Source organism: Rhineura floridana, chromosome 7, assembly GCF_030035675.1.
Source record: "Rhineura floridana isolate rRhiFlo1 chromosome 7, rRhiFlo1.hap2, whole genome shotgun sequence".
NCBI classification, from domain to species: Eukaryota; Metazoa; Chordata; class Lepidosauria; order Squamata; family Rhineuridae; genus Rhineura; species Rhineura floridana.
This window is the reverse complement of record NC_084486.1, coordinates 58,604,969-58,627,582: the sequence shown is the minus strand read 5'-3', so window position 1 is coordinate 58,627,582 and position 22,614 is coordinate 58,604,969. Positions and strand designations below refer to the sequence as shown.

General features: G+C 44.0%; 1 protein-coding gene across 3 annotated transcripts in view; it reads left to right on the top strand.

The window, feature by feature from the left end:
• Positions 1-17,481: 17,481 nt before the first annotated feature.
• The window catches only part of MKI67 (marker of proliferation Ki-67), a 42,999-nt gene continuing 37,866 nt past the window's right edge, over positions 17,482-22,614 (top strand). For 2 of the 3 annotated variants that reach the window (XM_061635659.1, XM_061635658.1), the window contains exons 1-3: positions 17,482-17,842; positions 20,993-21,172; positions 22,501-22,582. In XM_061635659.1, coding sequence (XP_061491643.1) covers positions 21,081-21,172; positions 22,501-22,582 — 174 coding nt within the window. In that variant the 5' untranslated portion in view covers positions 17,482-17,842; positions 20,993-21,080. The remainder of the gene's footprint in view (positions 17,843-20,992; positions 21,173-22,500; positions 22,583-22,614) is intronic. The other variant, XM_061635660.1, reaches the window with a different exon arrangement.

Here is a 22,614-nt window from a genome sequence, read left to right as displayed (position 1 = left end):
AGTGCTGCTTTAATATAAGTGAACTGTGCACAGATTGGGTCACACTGCAGATGTAAACAGCAGCTGGCTGGCTACTTGAATGTAACTCCGTAAGTCGACCCATTCATATAAAATGGCTGTACTTGCATGTGTCAGTTTGGCCTTAGATGACAGTAAACTCTTCGTTCTGTCCTAAGAACTGAAAAGGTGCCTTGAGATGTTCCTGTTTCCTGTATGGAGACTTCTAGATCAACAATATCTAACAAGCTCATAAGTGTTTGAAGTGCAATGTAAGCCCACTAGGTATGTCCCAGTGCTGGTGACTAATCTATATTAATAGTTCATGCATTCCCTTAAGTTGTGTACCCTGTCTAAATCCTGTTAAGGCTCTCTGTTGGAATTCAAAGACAAGTGCAAACACTTATTAGGCACCTGTGAGAGAAATCTGTTCTGGGTATTCAATCATACTATAATTCATGCAAATCCTTATTTAAGTAAACAGGAGGATACTAAACTGTGCCATGTAGGTCACTACTATTTTCACAGCTTACAAATGAAAAAAAGAACAAGGATGGCATTATTCATCTTTTAAATATAAATGGAATAAAAGTGTGACATAAGTGATTCATTATGCTCATCCAACAGTTACAGTTTATTTACAATATGAATTATATGTGGAAATGAGTACAATCTTTAATTAGTCAGTTGGTATTTAAAATATTGATATTGGCATGGTAGATTAAAGTTAATAGAATTCTCTTAAATGGGAATTTGTCAGTAAAAATCCTAATTTATCTGGGAATGTTCAAACAAAGCTGCTTACCTGGAAGTAAGGTCTCTTGAAGTCGATGGGACTTATTTCTAAGTAAACCTGAATAGAATTGTGAAGCTTATTTTCACCTTATGCATGGAATGATTGTTGTAATTCACAAGATATTTTAGAGCATTCTTTTGGCAATTTTTATGCACCATGCATAGACTTTAACAATTTACTTTCATGTAACTTTACTTGTTACTTACAAAACCACATCATACAGATTTTTTTTGCCAGGGTGGTGGTAGATAGAGTCTGCAAACCATGTATATCTACAGCATGCAAATATGCAATTAATAGCCATATTTTGTTATGCAAAACTCCCTAATGACTATAAAATGTGAATGGGGAACATTATGCATCGAATACTCAAAAGTGTATGCCTATGGTACTTCCACAAACTGAAAGAGCTAACATTTAGTACACATATAGGCTGTGATATCCTGATTAGAAAAGTCTAAAACTATTTTTCCCACACTGAAGAACTAAATTTTGTTAGCCATAACCCAAAACATCCAGATCATTACAAAAGTCAGAGGGAACATTCTTGCATCCTGGGCATAAAACTGGAAATCTGAAAATGACTTTGGAGATAGGATTGGAACCACTGTAAAACAGTGCCTCCAATACCTATCTCACTAAGTTGGCCCAGAAGGATACCATGATCAATGGTATCAAAAGCCACCCACAGATCAAGTAAGAGTAACAGGGTTGCATTCCCCCTGTCCTCCCGAAAAAGGTCATCCATCAGGGCGACCAAGGCTGATTCAGTCCCATAACCAGGCCTGAACCCAGACTGGAATGGGTCAAGATAATCTGTTTCATCTAAGAGTACTTGCAATTGCTGCACCACAACCCTCTCAATCACCTGCCCTAAGAAGGGAGTATTTGTTACCGGTTGGTAATTGTTGCAGACCAATGGGTCCAGGGTGGGCTTTTTCAGGAGTGGTCAGATCACTGCCTCTTTCAGGGCTGCTGGAACTACTCCCTCCGAAAGGATGCATTGACCACACCCTGGATCCACTCAGTCACACCCCCTCGGCAAGCTTTACTAAGCCAAGAAGGGCAAGGGTCAAGAGGACACATTGCTGGCCGCATCATCACAAGTACCTTGTCTACATCATCAGGCCCCAGATACTATAGGAGGCTGGGCCCAATAACCTACAGGATGTTGGGCCCAATGTCCTGTAGGACCCTGCAGAGTTGCGTAGCAGAACGGAGAGTATTGAGCGAGCTTATGTGTGTGTTTGAATCTTTGCTAAGATTCTACCTTCCCTGCAAATTAGTCAGATAGAGGCGTTAAGCTTTAAAATAAATAACTACTATATTCTGGAAGTACATGTTTGATAGGAAAGAGTCCTATATCTAGCTAACTAGCTAAGCTGGAGCAGCGAGCACTGCGCCCAATACTCGCCCTCATGCTGGTGGAGAGGGAGGGACAAAGGAAAGATGTCTGCTCCCCTCTCGAGAGAAAGAAGACTGGGAAGGAGGGAAGGAACTGGGATCAACATCCTCTGCATATCAGTCTAGCAGGAAGGAAGAGACAGCAGGAGATCAAAGGACAGGTATAGCCTAGCAACCAAGAGGTCTCCCCTCTAGCTACCCTTTTTAACCCCATGCAGCCACAAGTTGGAGTTGAACCTCGTACATTCCAACAGATACCTTGTGACCTAGACTGTATAATTTTATTTGATGCTGCAGTGGCAGACTTCATTATGGCATTTGTGGTCTGTTTTCTGAACATCCTCTGACTTTGATAAATGTGTCATTAAATAAAATCCACTATTAAAAGTAATATTCTAGATTATATCTGATCTAATAAAACACCAAACTCTTGTGGGAGGAGGGCAGTTGAAAGAAAATAAACATCAACAATGTGTTACCATTTTTTACATCAAATAAGAACACTTGATGTTTTGGATTTCTGTTTCCCCGGGAAATTTGCTACACTGTGCACTTTTATTGTTTAAAAGAAAGATGGATGAATTACTTGAAAGGAGTTTAAATTGAAATTAGTATGAACTTTTTATAAAACATTCATAAATGTATGCAAGAACACTACGACTGAGCATGGATCAAAACTTTTGTATTTCTAACTTACAAACAGAAATTTCAAAATATTTTGGGTGTAGTTTTTATAAAATAGTTAATGATAAACCATACCTTCCTTAAATATTACTATATAAATTATACTTGCTAGATATTCAGAATGAAAAAGTTACGTTAGTGACTATCCTTAACTGGAAAAAATGTCCCTTGTGTAGACTCCCCTACTCAAAAATGTTAACACAGGTTGTTGACATTATACAGAACTCATAACAAAATAAGATCAGAGCAAAGCCCATCTAGACCAACATCCTATTTTCACAGCAGCCAATCAGAAATGGTTTGATATGGAAATCCCTTGAGCAGAGCATGAGCACGAGCACAACAGCACTCTTCCCACTTGTGTTCTCCAGAAACTGATAGAGGCATACCATCTCCAACGAATAGTACGCAGTCATCAGAGCTAGTAGCCATCGATAGTTCATACTCCATCAAATTGATGGCCATTACTTGCAAAATTTTCTGAATGAAGCCTTCTTGTTTCCAATAATTTTCTTGCCTCTGCTTGTTAACCATGCTGGCATCTTCTTGGCCTTGGTGGTAAATCTCCTGAGAAGCTTAAGTTCACTTCTCTCCAACATATGCAACTCATCATACTGGTAAAAATTAATCAGTGTGTGCTAAAGGCCTGCTTTCTATATTTGTTTCAAGTGTGGTAAAACTATAGTGAGGTTATTTTGCAACATTATTTCTGCATAAAAGTCTCTTTTGAGTGTACACCTATGTGGTGAATCCTGGCATGCAGCTCATTCTGGAGATCACCTAAAACGTGAAGGTATAATTCAGGTAATTTTAACTGTATGGCTGGATTGAGTTCTTCCTATTGTCAAATCAGATATCATTCTATGGCATCCTTGATAGCACCTTTCTAAGGTGCACCTTCCAAAAACGTAGAAAAGTCTGTCAAGATAAGGTTGTCAAGCATTTATTACACTCTTGCCCATGACACAATGAAAACTTCAGCATAGTGTACCTGTACCTGAGATTGTGATATGCTATGTTATGTTTTAAAAATCTCAATATGGAATATGGAATACCAGCTGCAGGGAGGCTGGACAATGAAATATGAATTACACCAACTGCCTGTGGCATTTCTAGATACAAGTCTCATGACAGTCAATGGTACTGAACATTGCTGAGACTAGAACAGTTCTAAGGGATCTGCATCTTTTTTTTTCTTTCAGCATTGCAAACACATGGATCTAGCTCCTCTACAAAGTAATTATTCAAACAGGAATCTCAGGTGCAAAGCAGAAAGGTTTTTTTTAGTAGTCTTCTGATAGGTAGAGAATGATGCAAACTTGCTCAGAAAACGTTAGTAACCTAAATTTTAGATGAAGAACCCTAAAAATAGCTACCTTCCTGAATGACCATAGAGATGGGTGAGTTCCAAGAAGCTCTCCTTGGACTGGCTCAGGAATTTTCCAGTTTTGCCCCCCCAAAAAACCATGGCTGCTGCTAACCAAACCCCTCAAACACATCTTTCCTTTTCATGGCAGATGTAATCTGGCTAGAATGGTATATAAACAATAAAAGACAAGGGTAAGGCTATCCATACCTTGTTCCTCACTCCCACTCTTTCCATGGATGGGTTCCTCGTTGCTCATCTTCTGTGCCAACTGGCCTGTGTGTGCTGTTGTTTAATGCCAGATTGGTACACAGTAAGACCACACATCCATGAATTGATCATGGATGAAGGTGCTGATTTGGTGTGCATTATTGAGACTTGGGTGGGTGAGCTGGGAGGAGTTGATATGACCCAGCTTCACCCACTTGGATACTTGAAGCAACACCAGCACAGGCTGCAGGGATGGGGGGGGAGGAGTTGCTGTGGTCTGCAGAACTTCCATGTCTGTCACCAGGAAACCACTGTCTTGGAGCTGGCTGTGACAGCCTGCACCTGCTTTTGGGCCAAGGATACAGTAAACTAAGTTTGCTGCTGGTGTGTTATTTTTATCATCATCAATGATATTTATTAGTTGCTTTTTTCAGAATGAAACTCAAAGCAACTTACAAAACAAACTCAAAAACATGTACAAAATAAAGATCATAGTACAAAAACACACACCATACCAACCAAATCTCAAAAAACACTACAATAAATAAATAAATCACAAAACAATATACAATTCAAATACAGTACAGGATACAATCAGGAGTCACTTTACAAGCCTAAGTAGATAAAAATAATTAGATAAAGGGACATCCTTATGGATACTCTTACAATTACAATACAAAATAAAAAAAATTAAAAGAGGTGTAATTCTAAAGTAAAAGGGAAAAATATAAAATAATCTTTAAAAGCAAACAAACCCCCCTCCCTGCCTGGCAGCTTCACTGACCAAGCTGGTGGAGGCCATCTTGCTGTGGTATTGGAGGAGCATAGAATGGTAGTCAAAGGTGATTTCAATGCCCATGCTGAGGCTGCCTGTCGTGTTCTGGCTCGGGACTTTATGGCTTCCATGACCATGGGGCTGTCTCAAGTTGTCACCGGTCCAAAGCATACAGCAGAACACACCCTCCACTTGGTTTTTGCTCCAGATAGAGAAAGGGTTGGTCTGGAGATGGGGGAGTGGATGTCACCCCATTGTCATGGTCAGACCACTTCCTGGTGAAGTTTAGACTTACAGCTCCAATCTTCCCCTGCAGGTGTGGTGGACAAATTAAGATGGTCTGTCCCTGGAGGCTAATGGAAATCACTGGATTCCTGAATGCCCTGGGGCATTCCCAGGAAATAGAGCAGGTGACCCTGTTGAAGCCCTTGTCATGCTGTGGAACGAGGTGTGTCAGCCTCTTAACGCAGTTGCCCCTGAGCACCCTCTCCAGCATTGTGGAGCCCAGTTTGCACCTTGATACACCAGTGAGCTAAGGGCAATGAAACAGGCTGAACAACAGACAGCTAGAGTGCAAGTGGCAAAAGGTGTGCTGTGAGGCTGATCAGGCACAAGTAAAACATCATAACCGTGCCTGCTGTGGCGGTGAGGGCAGCAAAGGCCCACTTCTCTGCCACCATCGCATCTCAAGTAGAAACCAGTGGAACTTTTCCATATTGCCTGGGGTCTGTTGACATCAACTTTGGGAAATGTTGTTTTAGACCCTTTGAAGGCCCACTGTGAATTGTTTACAAGGCACTTTGAGGGTAAAGTTGCTCACCTCCATAGCAATCTTGATGCCCCATCCACATCTACTGTAGTCCTGAATGAGGTGTCCAGTGCAATGTCTGCTGCAACTTCTTGGGATCGATGATGTGGACAAAGTGCATGCAACGATGCAGCCAGCAACATCTCCTTTTGACCCTTGCCCTTCTTGGTTTATTAAAGCTTGCCAAGGGGGTTTAACCGAGTGGACCCAGGGTGTGGTCAACATGTCGTCCTGGGAGGGAGTGGCTCTAACTGCCCTGAAAGAGGTGGTGATCCAACCGCTCCTGAAAAAGCCCACCCTGGACCCATTGGTTTGTGACAACTACCGCCCGGTTGCCATTACCCCCTTCTTAAGGAAAGTGATTGAGAGGGTTGTGGTGCAGCAATTCTGAGTATGCTTGGATGAAACAGATTATTTTGACCCATTCCAGTCTGGGTTCAGGCCTGGTTATGGGACTGAATCGGCCTTGGTCACCCTGATGGATGAATCAGAAGGACAAGGAAAATGCGATCCTGTTATTCTTTCTTGAGCTGTCAGTGGCTTTTGATACCATTGACCATGGTATCCTTCTGAGCCGACTTAGTGAGATGGGTGTCGGAGGCACTGTTTTACAGTGGTTCTGATCCTACCTCCAGGATCATTTTCAGAGAATAGCATTGGATGATTGTCTTTCAGCCCCCTGGCACCTGTGCTGTGGGGTGCTGCAGGATACCATCTTGGCCCCAATGCTGTTTAATGTCTATATAAAGCCCTTGAGAGTGGTCATCAGGAGATTTGAGGCAAGGTGTCAGCAGTACGCTGATGATACTGTTATGAGGTTGAAGGCCCTGGAGCCTGCCGACTAAAATTCCCACCCCACACACTCCTTGTATTGATGAGGTATTGTGGAAAGGACAAGGGCAGCTGGTGAGAAACAAAATTAACTAAGAGCTACTGAATAAATGTTATCTTCTCCTTGGCAGATTTCCCTCATGCACAGCAGAATCATCCCACTGTTCAAAAAGTAGCATGAGTTTCTCAGGGTCAGCAACACACGCAACACACACACACCCCTACCCCTCCTTTGCAGGGGGGTGAGAAAGTCTTTTAAAAAGAGGCTTGAATTGGGAGGGGGGGGTAATGGTGATCTGAGCTCCAACACATGTAACAACACTCTTCACGCAGGACTGCAGGGAGAACCAAGAAGGGATTTTGTGGCTCTGCACACGCCTTGAGACAAACAGAATCTTTCCTGTTTGGGGGCCAGAGCTCTTCCACATTGCTTCAGTTGTATTCAACTGCCCACTGGGCCTAGGATAGGTAATCTCTTCTACTTGTCACTTCTTATAGTAATAGGGTCCTTTGATCTCTTTAGTTTAAAGTTATGAATGGGTTACGATATTAATGATTAATGCTGCCATGCACCCAGTAATTTTGTAATGCTATTCTGCTCTTTTCTCTCAATAAAAGAAAGCTTTGTTTTAGTCTGGTTTGGACCTGCATTTCTTGGGTTATACATGCATCATTTAGGCACACTTCAGGGCAAAGCACTTGTTTTATCCCTCACAAAAGATCCCCCTCTTCTCAAGGTGTGTCATGGGGCATGTGGGTGGCAGATTCACACTCATGTTCCCAAGGACATGTGTTGTAACAATACCCAGCTCTATTTCTCAGTAACACCTGAATCAGGAGAGGCTGTGCAAGCCCTGGACTCAGTGGTGGGCTGGAGGGCCAATAAATTGAGTCTGAATCTTAGCAAGATGAAGGTGCTGTGGTTTGGTGGTCCTCGAATTGGGATAATTGGTCAGTTGCCTGTTTGCATGGGGTCATACTCCCTCTGAAAGACCAAGATTGTAGCCTGGGGGTGCTCCTGGATCCATCTTTGTCACTAGGGGCCCAGGTGTCAGTGGTTAGGAGTGCCTTTTACTAGCTTTGGCTGGCAAGACAGTTGCAGCCATTTCTAGACTGGGATAGCCTGACCACTGTTGTCTATGCACTGGTAGCCTCCAGGCTGGATTACTGTAATGTACTCTATGCGGGGCTGCCCTTGAGGTTGGTCCAGAAGCTGCAGCTGGTGCAAAATGTAGTGGCACATAACCTACCCTGGGTCAGGTATCACTAACATGTCACCTCACTGCTGAAAGAATTGCACTGGCTGTCTATTAGATACCAGGCTAAGTTCAAGGTTCTGGTTTTGGTCTACAAAGCTCTATACAGCTTGGGACCAGGATACCTGAAAGATTGTCTTATCCCTTATACACCCAGTCGATCACTACGCTCTGCAGGTGAGGACCTCCTGCAGATACCATCTTATCAGGAGGTCCAAATTCTTCCAAGCTACACAGGAAGTGGATTGGACTGTGAAAGACCACCCCAAATGGTGTTTGCATTTTGACAAATTTGTAGGTCAGTCCAATATCTCAGAGAGGTCTGGTCTCCTGCTCCTCTGGTGCATTCACTATAGCTGCCCAATTTCCCTGCTTTTTAAAGTTTGATAGAAATGTCTCTTGTCTATAGGTATGTTCTTAAAAGGCAAGGTTTTTTGCCTATTAGTGAATTTCCCTGCTTTTTAATCTGGGAGGTAAGAAATAGGATCCTGTGCAAGTTTGCTGAGAGTGGATCGATCATTTGCATGCTTATGGAGTTCAGTGGGATTTACTCCCCTGCAATCATGCTTAGGATAGGTGAAACTGACCACAGGGGATGGGAGGAAATGCAGAGGGGAGGACTGGGATGAGAGCAGGCAGGAGGGGGATGGGAGGAGAAGGACAGGTTTGATCACTTGCATGTTTATTGAATTCAGTGTGATTTACTCCCATGCAACCATGCTTAGGATAGGTAAAAGTGACTGGGGGGGGGAAGGAGGGAGGGCTGGAGTGTGCAGGGGAGGAGAAAAAAGGAAGAGGGGAGGGGAGGAGGAAGGGAGGGGAAGGAGGGGGAAAGCAGGTCTGATCATTTGCATGCTTATTGAGTTCAATGGGATTTACTCCTATTTAATGATGGTTAGGGAAGGAAAAACTGACCATGGGGGAGGGGGAGTATTGGAGGGGGACAAAGGAAGGGGTAGGGGAGGGCAGCTTTGATTATTTGCATGCATATAGAGTTCAATGGCATTTACTTCCCTGCAATCATGCTTAAGATAGGTAAAACTGACCATGGGGATGAGGAAGGGGAGCGGTAGGAGGGAGAAAAGGAAAGAGGGGATTGGAAGGGGATGGGTAGGGAGCAGCAAAGGAAGGGGGAGTGAAGGGGCAAAGGGGGTTTAGGAGGAAGGAGAAGGGAGGGTGGGTTTGATCATTTGCATACTTTTTGAGTTCAGTGGGATTTATTTCTGTGCAATCATGTTTGAAAATGGAAATGGACTGCCTTCAACTCAATCCCGACTTACGTTGACCCTATGAATAGGGTTTTCATGGTAAACAGTATTCAGAGGTAGTTTTACCATTGCCTTCCTCTGAGGATGACAGGCAGTGACTGGCCCAAGGTCACCCAGTGTGCTTCATGGCTGTGTGGGGATTCAAACCCTGGTCTCCCAGGTCATAGTCCAACACTGACCCGGGGGAGGGGCAGGGATTGGGTGGGTGGGCACTGGGCAGAAGGGAAGCCCTTTTCCTTTCCAAAAGGAAAACATTGTGAACAGTATCATTGCTTTTCAGCCTTTCCCCCACCTTTTTATTCTATAGCAGGCACATGTAGCCTCCCACACAAATTTAAACCAAAGCTGTCCCTGGCTACATCCACACCAGGCCTTTATTTCACTTTGGACAGTCATGGCTTCTCTCAAAGAATCCTGGGAAGTGTAATTAGTGAAGGGTGCTGAGAGTTGCTAGGAGACTGTCAGGCCCAGGATGTGACTCAGGAACCAGACCAACGGCTGTAGTTAATTCGTGTTTTATTAGGGTAATGTCCAAACAAAGACTGCGTTTTCTCATGAAGCAATACAGGGATACAGGTCCTGCGGCATTGGGAGAAAGTTGACAGAGCAAGGGACTTCTTCCCGCCTGTTCTTTAAGAAGGGGCCAAACGGGCGCGCAATCTTTCGCTCCTCCTTAACTGCCCCTCAGGTACTGCCCCCCTTCCCCCCCTTCCCTCCTGTCTTTTCAGCTGTCTGAGTGTGCGTGGTGAGGGGGGAAGCATCACCTCCTCCTCTTCTGCAGTTTCCGATTCCAGGATGGGGGATAGGGGAGGGGCTGATGGTAAACTGCCTCCCCGCTTTTCGGCTGTGAGCAGCCCTCCCTCTTTCCCCTCTTGCTCTGAGCCTGAAAGCGGGGGAGGCGTGAGAATGTCCAGGGAGGGCTCAGGCTCCCCGTCGCTAAGCAACCTTATCACTGGCAGTTCCTCTGTTTGATCTTCACTCCAAAGGGGGGAAGTTCCTCCCCCTTCCCTCTGCCATCCATCCGAATACTCTTCTCCCAACTTTCCGGGATCCAGCTCCCCGGGATTGGGACCCCAGCTCCCCGGGATTGGGACCCCAGCTCTGCCTTCCGACACCATCCCCCCTCCCAGGCTGTGCCCCCCTCCCCTTGTCTGGCTTGGGACGGTGGGGAAAACGTTGATGGAAAAGTTTTACCAATTCTGGAGCATGCACATCAGCTGCATCTTCCCATGATCTGTCAGCCACCCCATAGCCTTTCCAGTGAATCAAGTACTGCAGCTTGTGGCGTCTGATCCTGGAATCTAAGATCTCCTCAACTTCAAACTCAAGCTGCTCATTTACCAGGAGTGGAGCTCCGGGAGGTTCCTCCGGCCGTAACTCACTGGGAGGGGCGGCTTTCGTTAAGAGGGATCGATGGAACACAGGATGTATTTTAAACGTGTCAGGCAGCTTCAGTCGGTACGCCACGGGATTGATTTGAGTTTCTATTTCGAAAGGACCCACCCTCTTGTCTTGTAATTTTCTACATTTGCCCGGCATCTGGAGGAAGCGGGTGGACAGCCATACCTGGTCTCCCGGTTGAAGGGGGGAGGCCCTCCTTCCTGTGCAGGTCAGCAACTCGCTTGTACTCTGTTTTGGCTTCGTTTAACTGCTGTTTCAGTGTCTGTTGCGCCGCTTGCAATTCCTTAAGGAAGTTCTCAGCTGCCGGTACCAGCATTCCTTCTGAGCTGCTTGGAAAGACTTTAGGATGGAATCCATAATTAGCGAAGAACGGGGTTTGTTGAGTGCTGGAATGCAGAGAATTGTTGTAGGCGAACTCTGCAAAATGCAAATATGATACCCAGTCAGTCTGTTGATAGGACACATAACTTCGTAAATATCTTTCCAAAACGGCGTTCAAGCGTTCTGTCTGCCCATCTGTCTGGGGGTGATGGGCGAAGGAGAGTTTTAATTCCGTCTGCAACTGTTTCCACATTGCTCTCCAAAATGTGGCTGTGAACTGAGTTCCTCGGTCTGAGACTACGCTGTTTGGCAATCCATGCAGCCGGTAGACTTCTTTTATGAATAACTTGGCCGTTTCTTTAGCCTCTAAGGCCCCTGCACAAGGGAGAAAGTGTGCCATTTTGGTAAGTAGATCCACCACTACTAAGATGGCTGTCATTCCTTGGGACTTGGGTAGATCAGTTATAAAATCCATGGAGAGGTCCTTCCAGGGTTCGTGTGGGACAGGCAACGGTTGTAACAGTCCTGCTGGTGTCCCTGTTTGTGTTTTTGTCCGCAGACAGACAGAGCAGGACTTTACATAACTCTCAATATCCCGATGCATTTTAGGCCACCAGAAGTCCTTGGCCACGTTCTGAATGGTCTTGTAAATCCCAAAGTGTCCCGCTGTGATGGAATCATGACACTGGCGTAGGATTCTGAGCCTTAATTCCCCTTCTGGCACATATCTGGCGGTTTTGAACCATAACAGTCCATTTCTCCAGTGAAAGGTTACTTCTGAGTCTTGACCTTGTCCCGTCTCCTGCTGATATTTTAGCATGTCTGCATCTTCTTGTTGTGCCTTTTTGAGTTCCTCTTCCCATGAAGGCTGGCATACTCCCAACGTTAATTTCTCTGGCGGGATTACGTACTGAGGCTGGTCCTCGGATTCACTTTCTTTGTATTGTGGCTGTCTGGATAAGGCATCCGCTCTCTGGTTTTTGGCTTGGGCATGGTAAGTAATCTGGAAGTTAAACCTAGTGAAGAACTGGGACCATCTTATCTGTCTCTGGTTCAGCTTTCTGGCTGTTTGGAGGCTTTCAAGATTCTTGTGGTCGGAGCGCACTTCAATTCGATGAGAGGTCCCCTCTAGGTATTGTCTCCAGTTTTCAAAAGAGTCCTTGATGGCCAGCAGCTCCTTCTCCCAAACTGTGTAGTTCTTCTCTGCAGGCTTTAACTTCCGAGAGAAGTACGCACAGGGGTGCAGCTCCTTCCCTTCTTGGTTTAATTGTAGCAGGACCCCCCCAATGGCAAAATCTGAAGCATCTGCTTCCACTACGAAAGGGCGGTTCGGATCAGCAAAGCGCAGAATGGGCTCAGTAGCAAACCTTCTCTTCAGCTCCTCAAAGGCCTCAGTGGCATTCTCTGTCCATTGAAGCTTCTTCTTCCCCCTTAAACAGTCAGTCAGAGGAGCTGTTAATTTGGAAAACCCTGGAATGAACTTTCTGTAATAATTGGCAAACCCCAAAAACCGTTGTACATCCTTTTTGGTGACAGGTTGGCCCCAGTCCAATATGCAGCTTACTTTCCCTGGGTCCATCTCCACGCCTTCTGCTGAGATTCGATATCCAAGGAAGTCTAGAGACTTGAGGTCAAATCCACATTTCTCTAATTTAGCATACAGGTGATTTTCTCTCAGTCTCTTCAACACTGTCTTCACATGCTGGTCATGGTCTTCCTGGTTCTTTGAGAACACCAGGATATCATCTAAGTAACAGATTACATACGTGTCCAACAAGTCTCTAAACACGTCGTTCATGAATTTTTGAAAAATTCCTGGCCTTCCACAAAGCCCGAACGGCATGACCAGGTATTCATACTGTCCGTAAGCGGTCAAGAATCCTGTTTTCCATTCATCTCCCTCCTTCATTCTGATCAGATTGTACGCTCCTCTCAAATCCAACTTCGTGAAGATTTTTGCAGAGCGCAGTCGGTCCAGCAACTCTGAGATCAGGGGCAGCGGGTAGCTGTTGGGGATGGTGATCTGGTTCAATGCGCGATAGTCGTTACAGGGTCTGAGTTTCCCCCCTTCTTTTTCACAAACAATAGTGGCGCTCCAGCAGGGGATTGTGAGGGGCGTATGAATCCTCGCCTCAGGTTTTTATCCAGGAATTCCTTCAGGACCTCCCTCTCATTCTCTGTGAGAGAGTAGATTTTCCCTAATGGGATGCTGGCTCCTGGCACTAGGTCAATCGCACAGTCGTAAGGGCGGTGGGGGGGGTAAAGTCTCTGCCTCTTTTTCATCAAACACATCTTTGAATTCTTCATACTTTGGCGGCAGGGTCACTTGCTCGATCTCTTGCACTGCCCCCGCTAAGGTGTTCTTGATTCCTTCAGGTTGACAGTTCTCCTGGCAATACTGTGAGGTGAACCACACCACCGCCTCCTTCCAACTTATTTTGGGTTCATGCTTTGCTAGCCAGGGCATTCCCAGAATCACCTCAAAGTTCGAGAGATCTGACACGTATAGCGAAATGAACTCTTCGTGCCCAGGGATTTGAAGTTTCACTTCCTCCGTGGCTTGTGTCACCCCTCCTGACTTCAGGGGTCTCCCATCGATAGTCTCCACAGCTAGGGGAGCGTCCAGTTTCCACCGGGAAATTCCATGACGCTTGACTAACTTTGCATCAATAAAATTTGTGGAGGCTCCACTGTCAATTAAGGCAGTGGAATTAAACACCACTCCTCTGGAAGTTGTAATCCGAATAGGCAAGACCAACACCCCCTTTGAGGGAGGTTGGATCATTGGGGGGCCTTTATACAACGCTGCCCCCAGTCCACCGGCCTGCACGTGGACTGGGTGTTCTAGTTTCCCGACGGCTCGGCTTTCCCCCCTTTCAGTCCACAGTCTCTGTCCACATGGCCCGGCTTTGAACAATAAAAGCATAAACGTTCCCGGCGTCGTCTTTCCTTTTCTTCTTCCGACAGTCTTGGCCTAGCCCCTCCCTGTCCCTCAGTTGCATTACCTGCCATCCCTGCAGTGGTAAGGGCCTTGTTGCAGGATGCCGAGGCTGAGTATCTCGGGACCTCCTGCTTCCTTTCCAGGCGCCTTCCTTCCATCCGGTGATCTATCTGTAGGCATAGCCGGATGAGCCCTGGTAGGTCAGCGGGGGGGGGAGGTCCTGGCCAACTCATCCAGGATTTCAGCATTTAATCCACTCCGGTACATAAACATCAGGGCGGCGTCATTGTAACCAGTTTCCTGGGACAGAATTTTAAAAGCGTTAGCGTACTCGGAAACAGTCCCTTTAGCTTGCTTCAGAGCGCCTAGTTGCCGCGCTACTGTTTCAGCCCTTTGCGGGTCTTGAAACATCTCGGTCATCTCCTGTATAAATCCTCTGTACCTTCCTAAGACAGTATCCTTTCTCACGAGATACGGAGTCACCCATTTTGCAGCTTCTCCCTCCAGGAGGCTAATCACGAAAGCTACTTTAGCCCCATCGTCTGGAAATTCCGTGTGCCTGACATCCAGATATAACTCACATTGAGCCACGAAGGTTGCCAACTGATCACTTTGTCCCGTGTATTTTGGGGGCAATCCAATGGGAACCTTTACTACGGCAGCTGGAGGGGCTGTTCGCATCTGGTCTATCGTGGCCTTCAAGGTTTGATTATCCGTCTTCAGCGCCTTGACTGCTGCTAGCAGGGCTTGAACATCCGTCTGCAAATCAGCTACCTTAGTCCTCAAGAGTTCCACTTCTTCCGTCTCAGAAGTGGGATTCGTCCCCCCCGCTGCTCCCTTTGACATCTTGTCCCAGTCAAGTGAAGAGAGCGTTGAGGGTGATTTAGGTGGCTCTGTCAAGCTGTCAGGCCCAGGATGTGACTCAGGAACCAGACCAACGGCTGTAGTTAATTCGTGTTTTATTAGGGTAATGTCCAAACAAAGACTGCGTTTTCTCATGAAGCAATACAGGGATACAGGTCCTGCGGCATTGGGAGAAAGTTGACAGAGCAAGGGACTTCTTCCCGCCTGTTCTTTAAGAAGGGGCCAAACGGGCGCGCAATCTTTCGCTCCTCCTTAACTGCCCCTCAGGTACTGCCCGCCTTCCCCCCTTCTCTCCTGTCTTTTCAGCTGTCTGCGTGTGCGCGGTGAGGGGGGAAGCATCACCCCCTCCTCTTCTGAAGTTTCCGATTCCAGGATGGGGGATAGGGGAGGGGCTGATGGTAAACTGCCTCCCCGCTTTTCGGCTGTGAGCAGCCCTCCCTCTTTCCCCTCTTGCTCTGAGCCTGAAAGAGGGGGAGGCGTGAGAATGTCCAGGGAGGGCTCAGGCTCCCCGTCGCTAAGCGACCTTATCACTGGCAGTTCCTGTTTCGTCTTCGCTCCAAAGGGGGGAAGTTCCTCCCCCTTCCCTCTGCCATCCATCCGAATACTCTTCTCCCAACTCTCCGGGATCCAGCTCCCCGGGATTGGGACCCCAGCTCTGCCTTCCGACAGAGACACCTAGTTCCCCTCACAGACTTCAATCAGAGTGGCTGACTGTTAAACCAGTCTGGCCACTGAAGCTCTATCAGTGGAACATGAGTCTCCACTCAACACCCTTCACAAACTACACTTCCCAGGATTCTCTGAGGGAAGCCATGACTGTCTTAAGTGAAATCAAAGTCTGGTGTGGGTGTGGCCCCTTGATTAGCCAAGCCCAGCAGCTGTGAGGCTTTTAGAACTCTGAGGCTTTTAGAACTCTTACAGTTGGTTCTTACTGAGCATGCCCGCACTTATCATTGGCTTCCAGCCAAAATTTCTTAAATTAATTAAAAATCAGCTAGACATTTTTAACCTTTTAAACTGCAGAAGATGAAGGTCAGAGTATGGTCAGTATTAGGATTACAGGTACTCTGTGAACATAGCTGATTTTTAATGAATTTCAACAGATTGTGAGAACTCTCAAAAAAAAGTACAAGGGCTCTGGAGGTTTTTTCTCTCTTTTTACACTTTGAACTGTCTATTCTCTCTGTTTTGTGTATCACCATGAAAATTGAGAGGGTTGTTAAGCAAGGGTTTCTGAGTTCAGGACTATAAGTTTCGTAAGGTTTTGTTTTGAAATGAGCTTATGGGAAGCATCAGAATGGCATGGGGGTATTTTCAATTTAACATTGCGGAATGTGAAAGATCCCCACTAGGTATAGTATACAACCACTCTAGTGGCTGTATAATATGCTGTGTAAAAAGCATACAATATACATAATTGGGCAGGGGTGGGGTAGCTTGTTTCTTTGCAACACATCCATATAATTTAATTCTCAAGTACACTCAGATTTACAAGGGTACACTGTGGACATGTACTTATTTCAATGTGTATTAAAACAAAATAGATATACTCCAAGAGTTTAGAACATATGTTAAATTTAGAACATGTTTTAATTTTTAAAATAGTTTGTCTCATCTGCTTCTGGGGCGAGGTATTTAGTTTTCTACTTCCTTTTGAATATAATGACAACGGAAAGAGAAAGAGGCAGTACTAACATAAGCTGTTCTACATATATACGATTAAAATGACACATTTCCTTCAGATTTGTGGATTACTGACAGTAAGCAGTACTTCACACGTTTGTTTTTATGTTCAGTTTTTACATACGGCTTATTTTTAAAATATTAAGTACTTTAGAAATGTTTGTAAATAAATACACACTTGACTGGGAGTTGATTCTACCAAACTCTCTGGGGTTTACTTCTGGGTAGACACAGGACTGCACTTTAAAAAGCTGGCACAGTTTTGATGTGCTGTATCGACGAAAGGAGGAAAGGTTAGCAGCGGACCTGTAAGATTCAGATCCTGTAGTCATGCGCCCTTAAACCTATTTTTTAAACAAAAGTGGGGAGAGGGGGGGCAGAAGGTGCATGTTATTCAGCTATGCGCAGATCCAGTCAGTTTGGCGATTCACATCAGGAGGGCGGCCATACGTGGTTCTCTCCTAATTTACACTGTTCCATTTGAGGAAGAAAATTCCTAAATAAATAAATAAAAACAGGCAAGGTTCAATCACTGCGCAAAAATTCAATCACTGTACAAGTGTCTAGCTATAAATGTTATTATGATATCTATCCCATGGAATTATTTTTAAGCAGCACCTGAAAACAGTGGAAGGGAGTAACTGTCCACTCACGCGCTACCCCGCGCTAGCAGTTACCTGCTCTGTTACTCCTACAGATGCACTTGGCAGGATACGGCCGACCGAAGCACACATACAGAGCTTCTAGTGTCTGTTAGAAATTTAACACCCTTCTGAGATCCCCATTGGATCGTTTTTCTGCATGCGTCATCCAGCTTTCACCAATCAGAATCAGCCGCGCCTCTTTTTAAAAATAGTGTTAGTAAAACTTATGCAGCCTGTTTATCCTTGCGCGTAAACAACTTGGAAGTAGTTCCCACAGTCTGCTTTAGCAGGCTTCTGTTCTGTGATTTGTAAGAGCTGGATTTGTTCAGCAGATGAAAAAGGACAAAGGGGAGGAATATTTTTATTATTCTTTAAAGGTAGTACTGGTTAAAAGACAGCGGAAAGTTTTGCGTGGCGAAGAGATACAGACTGGGAGTGATTAGGTTACGCCGGAATGACGACGACAGAGCGGGGATTTGAGTAAGAAGCGTTAGTGCTCGCGCGCTTGCTTGATACCCGGGTAGGCAACCAAAGAGGCAGGAGAAAGGGGCTAAAACCCTGATGAGTGGGTCGTGAGGAGGGCGCGCGCACAGGTAAGGGCCGTTTAGTCCGTGTTTGTATTGCTGGGGGAATGAAGGGGGAGAGTGAACATTTAACCGGGAGGGGGGAGAAGAGTGGACATCTGACAGTGGGTGGTGTGAAGGCTAGTTTTGGAGCTGTTCTCTGGGGTGATCAGATGCGCCATCAAAGTGGAATTACAGCCGAAGGGTTGGTTTTCATTTTTTCTAGTATGCCACATCAACAGAGTATCTCTTATAGCAAATTGGGTTCCAACAAAATCTAGCGTGATAGTTTTGTGCAGAGCAAAGATGACGACTTAGTTGTGATGTCGGCTGTAGATCATGGTGTTACACTACAACTCCCATGGGCTTCAGCCAGCATGGCTAATAATCAGGGATGGGGAGCTGCAGTCCAACGAAGTCTGGAGAGTACTTTGATTATATCTTTTGGGGACAATTGCATAACAGTTGGAAAGCCTACGTTTTGCGACTTCGACGTCTGTATTACTGATTCTGATGAAGCTTACGTTTTGTTTCATGTAGTTATGTTAGGACCATTTTAAGCGAGACGAGTTTTCTACAAAACGTGATCCTTACACATATGAAAAACATGTGCCAACCTGTTTTTTCGCTGTGGAATAAGAAGAGTTTGGGTATCTGTGCCGCTCAATACTGTATGTGCAGTTATCCTAAAGCTTTGCTTACACTTGGCTCTATTTCCAACAAAAAAGGATGTGTCTGGAGGAAATGTATGTGTTGTTAAGCCAAGCACATGAGACTGAAATATGCAGTTTAATCATTGCAAGACCAGTCGAGCCTTCTAGATGTGTGTGAAAACTGAAGCTTTTCAGAAAGCAGCAGCAACTAAAATATTCAAATGTGTATTCACAATGTCTTTAGACTTGTTCACATTAACAGTGAACGCAGAGGAAGGCAATGGTAAACCCCCTCTGCATACGACTTACCATGGAAACCCTATTCATAGGGTCCCCATAAGTCAGAATTGACTTGAAGGCAGTCCATTTCCATTTTTCAGGTACAATCTGTCTATAGGCATATACAAGTGTTTGTGTGAAAGACTACTTGTTGATTTGCATACCTCAGCTACTGAGTATCTTAAAGCTTTTTATCTGTGTTTTCAGTATCCTATGGATCTGAGTTATGTATGTACATGACAGATCTTCTCTAACAAGTTATTGGAATTGGTTAAGATAGAATGAATTCAAAATACTTTCCAGAAGGGTAGTCATGGTAGTCTCTTGCAAAAAAAACAAGCAAAGTGTCTTGTTGAGGTTGCAAGTGTCCCCCATTGGAATGTTGCTATTTCTGATGTCAGGTTTATTTACTTTTTTGTGTGAAGTCTGGCCTGTTTGTCCTATGTAGAATACAGAAGAGGATTGTTAGCAAATGATGGCATACATATAATAACAATAGGCCAGTCTCTGTGGAAAATAATAAATGGTCAAAAATCTGTTATCAGAAATGGCAATATGAAAAAACCATTGGGTTTTCAGTCTCCTGGGACTGTAAATGACCTTCAGTAATCTCACTTGGGGTTGAACAAAGGCAAATGATTTTTATTTATTATTTATTTATTCCACAGATTCCCATGGTGTATACAATTCATAATAAACACAGTAGAACATCCACCCTAAAACAAACAACAGTGTAGTGTATAATTCAGCAACAATAGGAGCAGGTGACCATTTTATGATCCTCCAAAGGCCAGGCAAAATAAATATGCCTTTTGTAAATGACAAAAAGGCTTCCACAGTGGGAGGGAATTCTGTCAGGGAGCCCCCACCCTCTGGAACTCTCTCCCATGTGATCTTTGCCATGCCCCCTCCTTGGTAGGCTTTCACCAAGGATTAAAAACGTGGCTATTTCAGCGGGCATACAGGATCCCTAGCAAATTTTAGTATATAACGTACAGATGTGGGTGGGTTGATTAGTTGAAGACTATATTTATATGTCGTATTTATATTGTATTTATATGCTGTATTTTATTTTAATTTATGTGCGCCGCCTAGAGTGGCCGTTCACTCGGCCAGATAGGCGGCATAAAAATAAATTATTATTATTATTATTATTATTATAACCAAGAAGGCTCATGGCTTGATTCTTGGGCCACCCTAGCAGATCTCAAAACATGGGCTGACATATATGAGGAGAGGTGTTCTTTTAACTATCTAACCATGTGTGGCTTAAAACACAAAAGTTAGTACCTTAAATTTGACAAACAGCCATTGCAACTGTTTCAAGACTGGAGTCACATGATTGTATCAAGGTTGCCTGTCAGCAATCTTGTAGCAACATTTTTGCATCAACTGGAGCTTTGAATTGTCTTCAATGGCAGCTCCGTGTAGAGCATACTATATTGTACTAGCATAAATGGAATGTTACCAGAACACATTTTATGTGTTAATTCCAGGATGTCTGGCATCAACTGCTGTGAATTACTACTGGTAATTGCATAATTATTACTATGTCTGTTTTCCTGCATTTCATTTTTCTTTGATAAATTTTTCTCTACTATTTACAAACTATGAAATGGAAATGGGCTGCCTTCAAGTCGATTCTGACTTATGGTGACCCTACGAATAGGGTTTTCATGGTAAGCGGTATTCAGAGGTGGTTTACCATTGCCTCCCTCTGAGGCTGACAGGCAGTGACTGGTCCAAGGTCACCGTGAGCTTTATGGCTGTGTGGGCATTTGAACTCTGGTCTCCCAGGTCGTAGTCCAACACTCTAACCGCTATGCCACACTGGCTGTCATTACAAACTATATATACCGACAAAAAACAACACCCACAGTTTAACAACTGACTATCTCTGTGCATCTGATGAAATGGAATGTAGTCCATGAAAGCTTATGCCATGATACATGGTTAGTCTAAGATTTTTTTTGTTCAAAATACTTGTATGCCTATTACTTCAGTCACATTATTGAAAGAAAGCTGAAAACACATTTGGAGCTAGCATGAATAAGCAGCAAAGTAGTAAACTTATACAAATAGTGACACACTTCTATACAACTATTGCACATTATAATTGGGTGAACAATTGACAATGTAAGTCAGAGATGTATTCTTGATAAAAAGTTATTTTCCCATATTATTTCCTGATAATGTGGGTTATAGTGCATTCTAAAAATGTAATTCCCTTTGTCTTTCATTTTAATAGGAAGATGTTCATCATACATGGTAATTAAATGAAGTTTTGTTGAATTCTTAATATCCAATCCTTACATGTAAGATTTGCAGATGAGAAAATGCCCCTTTTTGGAAAAATCATTGTCATTAAAAGGAATGGTACCGATGGAACTCATTTTCCACTGACTACAAATTCATGTTTGTTTGGAAGGTAAGACTTACTGGAATGTAATAAGGTATATAGTTTGTGAAAGTTGGAATTTCATTATGTAAATGGTTCTTTATGCAGTGTGCAAAATGCATACCTTTAATACTTTTTTTAAACAGGAAAACTTAACATGGTAGTATCTGGACAATTACATTGTCAACCTACCTCAGCTGTGCATCAACGTACCAGTTATAGGTTTGAACATTGATATACGTTGGAGCTTTTTGAGAGCTGGCAAAGCAAAAAATAGTTTAGAACAATTTGAACTAGCGCAAGGGGATCTCTTTCCCCCCACGCGCCATCCCCAAATCTGCTTCAGAGGAATGGGGGAATGCTCAGACTGAGGAGGAAGAGATGGGAGAACATTTCTTGTACAAGAAAAAATCCTTGGAACTTCCAATTTAGTGCTACATTGAATACAATCTTTAGCTTTTTGATTTCAATTTCATTTTTCTTCTCAGCTCTCCTTCTGCATGCATCTATAAGGATGCTGAGGCGAAAAGTTGTAAATAGCATGCTTTCAGTGTTCAGATGAGAAGTGCAACTTTCACTTGATACTGGAAATCTAAGCATGTCTGCTGTTCTAGAATTAACTCCTGGGGGTTGCCTGCTTCATATAATGTTAATACAAATACAAGTGTTAACCTTCAAACTATTCAAAAATAGGATTTAACTTCTGCACTGAAAGTTTCAGCTTGACAGGCACCATTGTTGTTTTAAACAAGGAGCTGATCTTGACAACTTCTAGGTTTACAGTTTCTTATTGGAGGGGGGCGTCATTGGATACAGGTGTTGTTCTGGTTTAGTATCTAATGTCTATGTGAATGGATGGCAACTACCAGTCCTTATTGAATGAAGGCCCCTCAGCCTCAAAGCCATATGCAGACCCTCAACAAGTTTTTGTGCCCCCCCACACAAGCCACCCTAATTTATGTATATTTTACAGAATTTAATAAAGAATCAAGGCTAAAAAGATTTAAAATAGCATAGAATAGCTGTTAGTAAAGCCTTTTGAAGGGAGCCTTTCAGTTCTGGCCAAGGCCACTTTTACTTTTTGGGCATGGGTGCTTTGGTATGCAGGTCCCGGAGATTTGGCTCTAGATCAATATGCCTATTGGCCTGGAATAGTTTGGCCACCCCTGGTTTATGACATGCTATCAGTAAACTTTAGTGGGTTTGCCTGTTAAAAACAAGTACAGATCTTACAATACTAGATAGGTGGTCTATATTTCTCTGATCGTTGAATAGCAGAATTATGGCCATTTTTAAAACATAGCGCATTGTGACATAATATACAAATAAATCTGAGAATTTTATGATTATTTTTTAAGGAAAAGAGAATGTGACATCCGAATCCAGCTGCCTCAGGTTTCCAAAGAACATTGTAAAATTGAAGTCAATGAAAATAAGGAGGTTTGTATTTTGTTTATTTGTGTGTGTGTGTT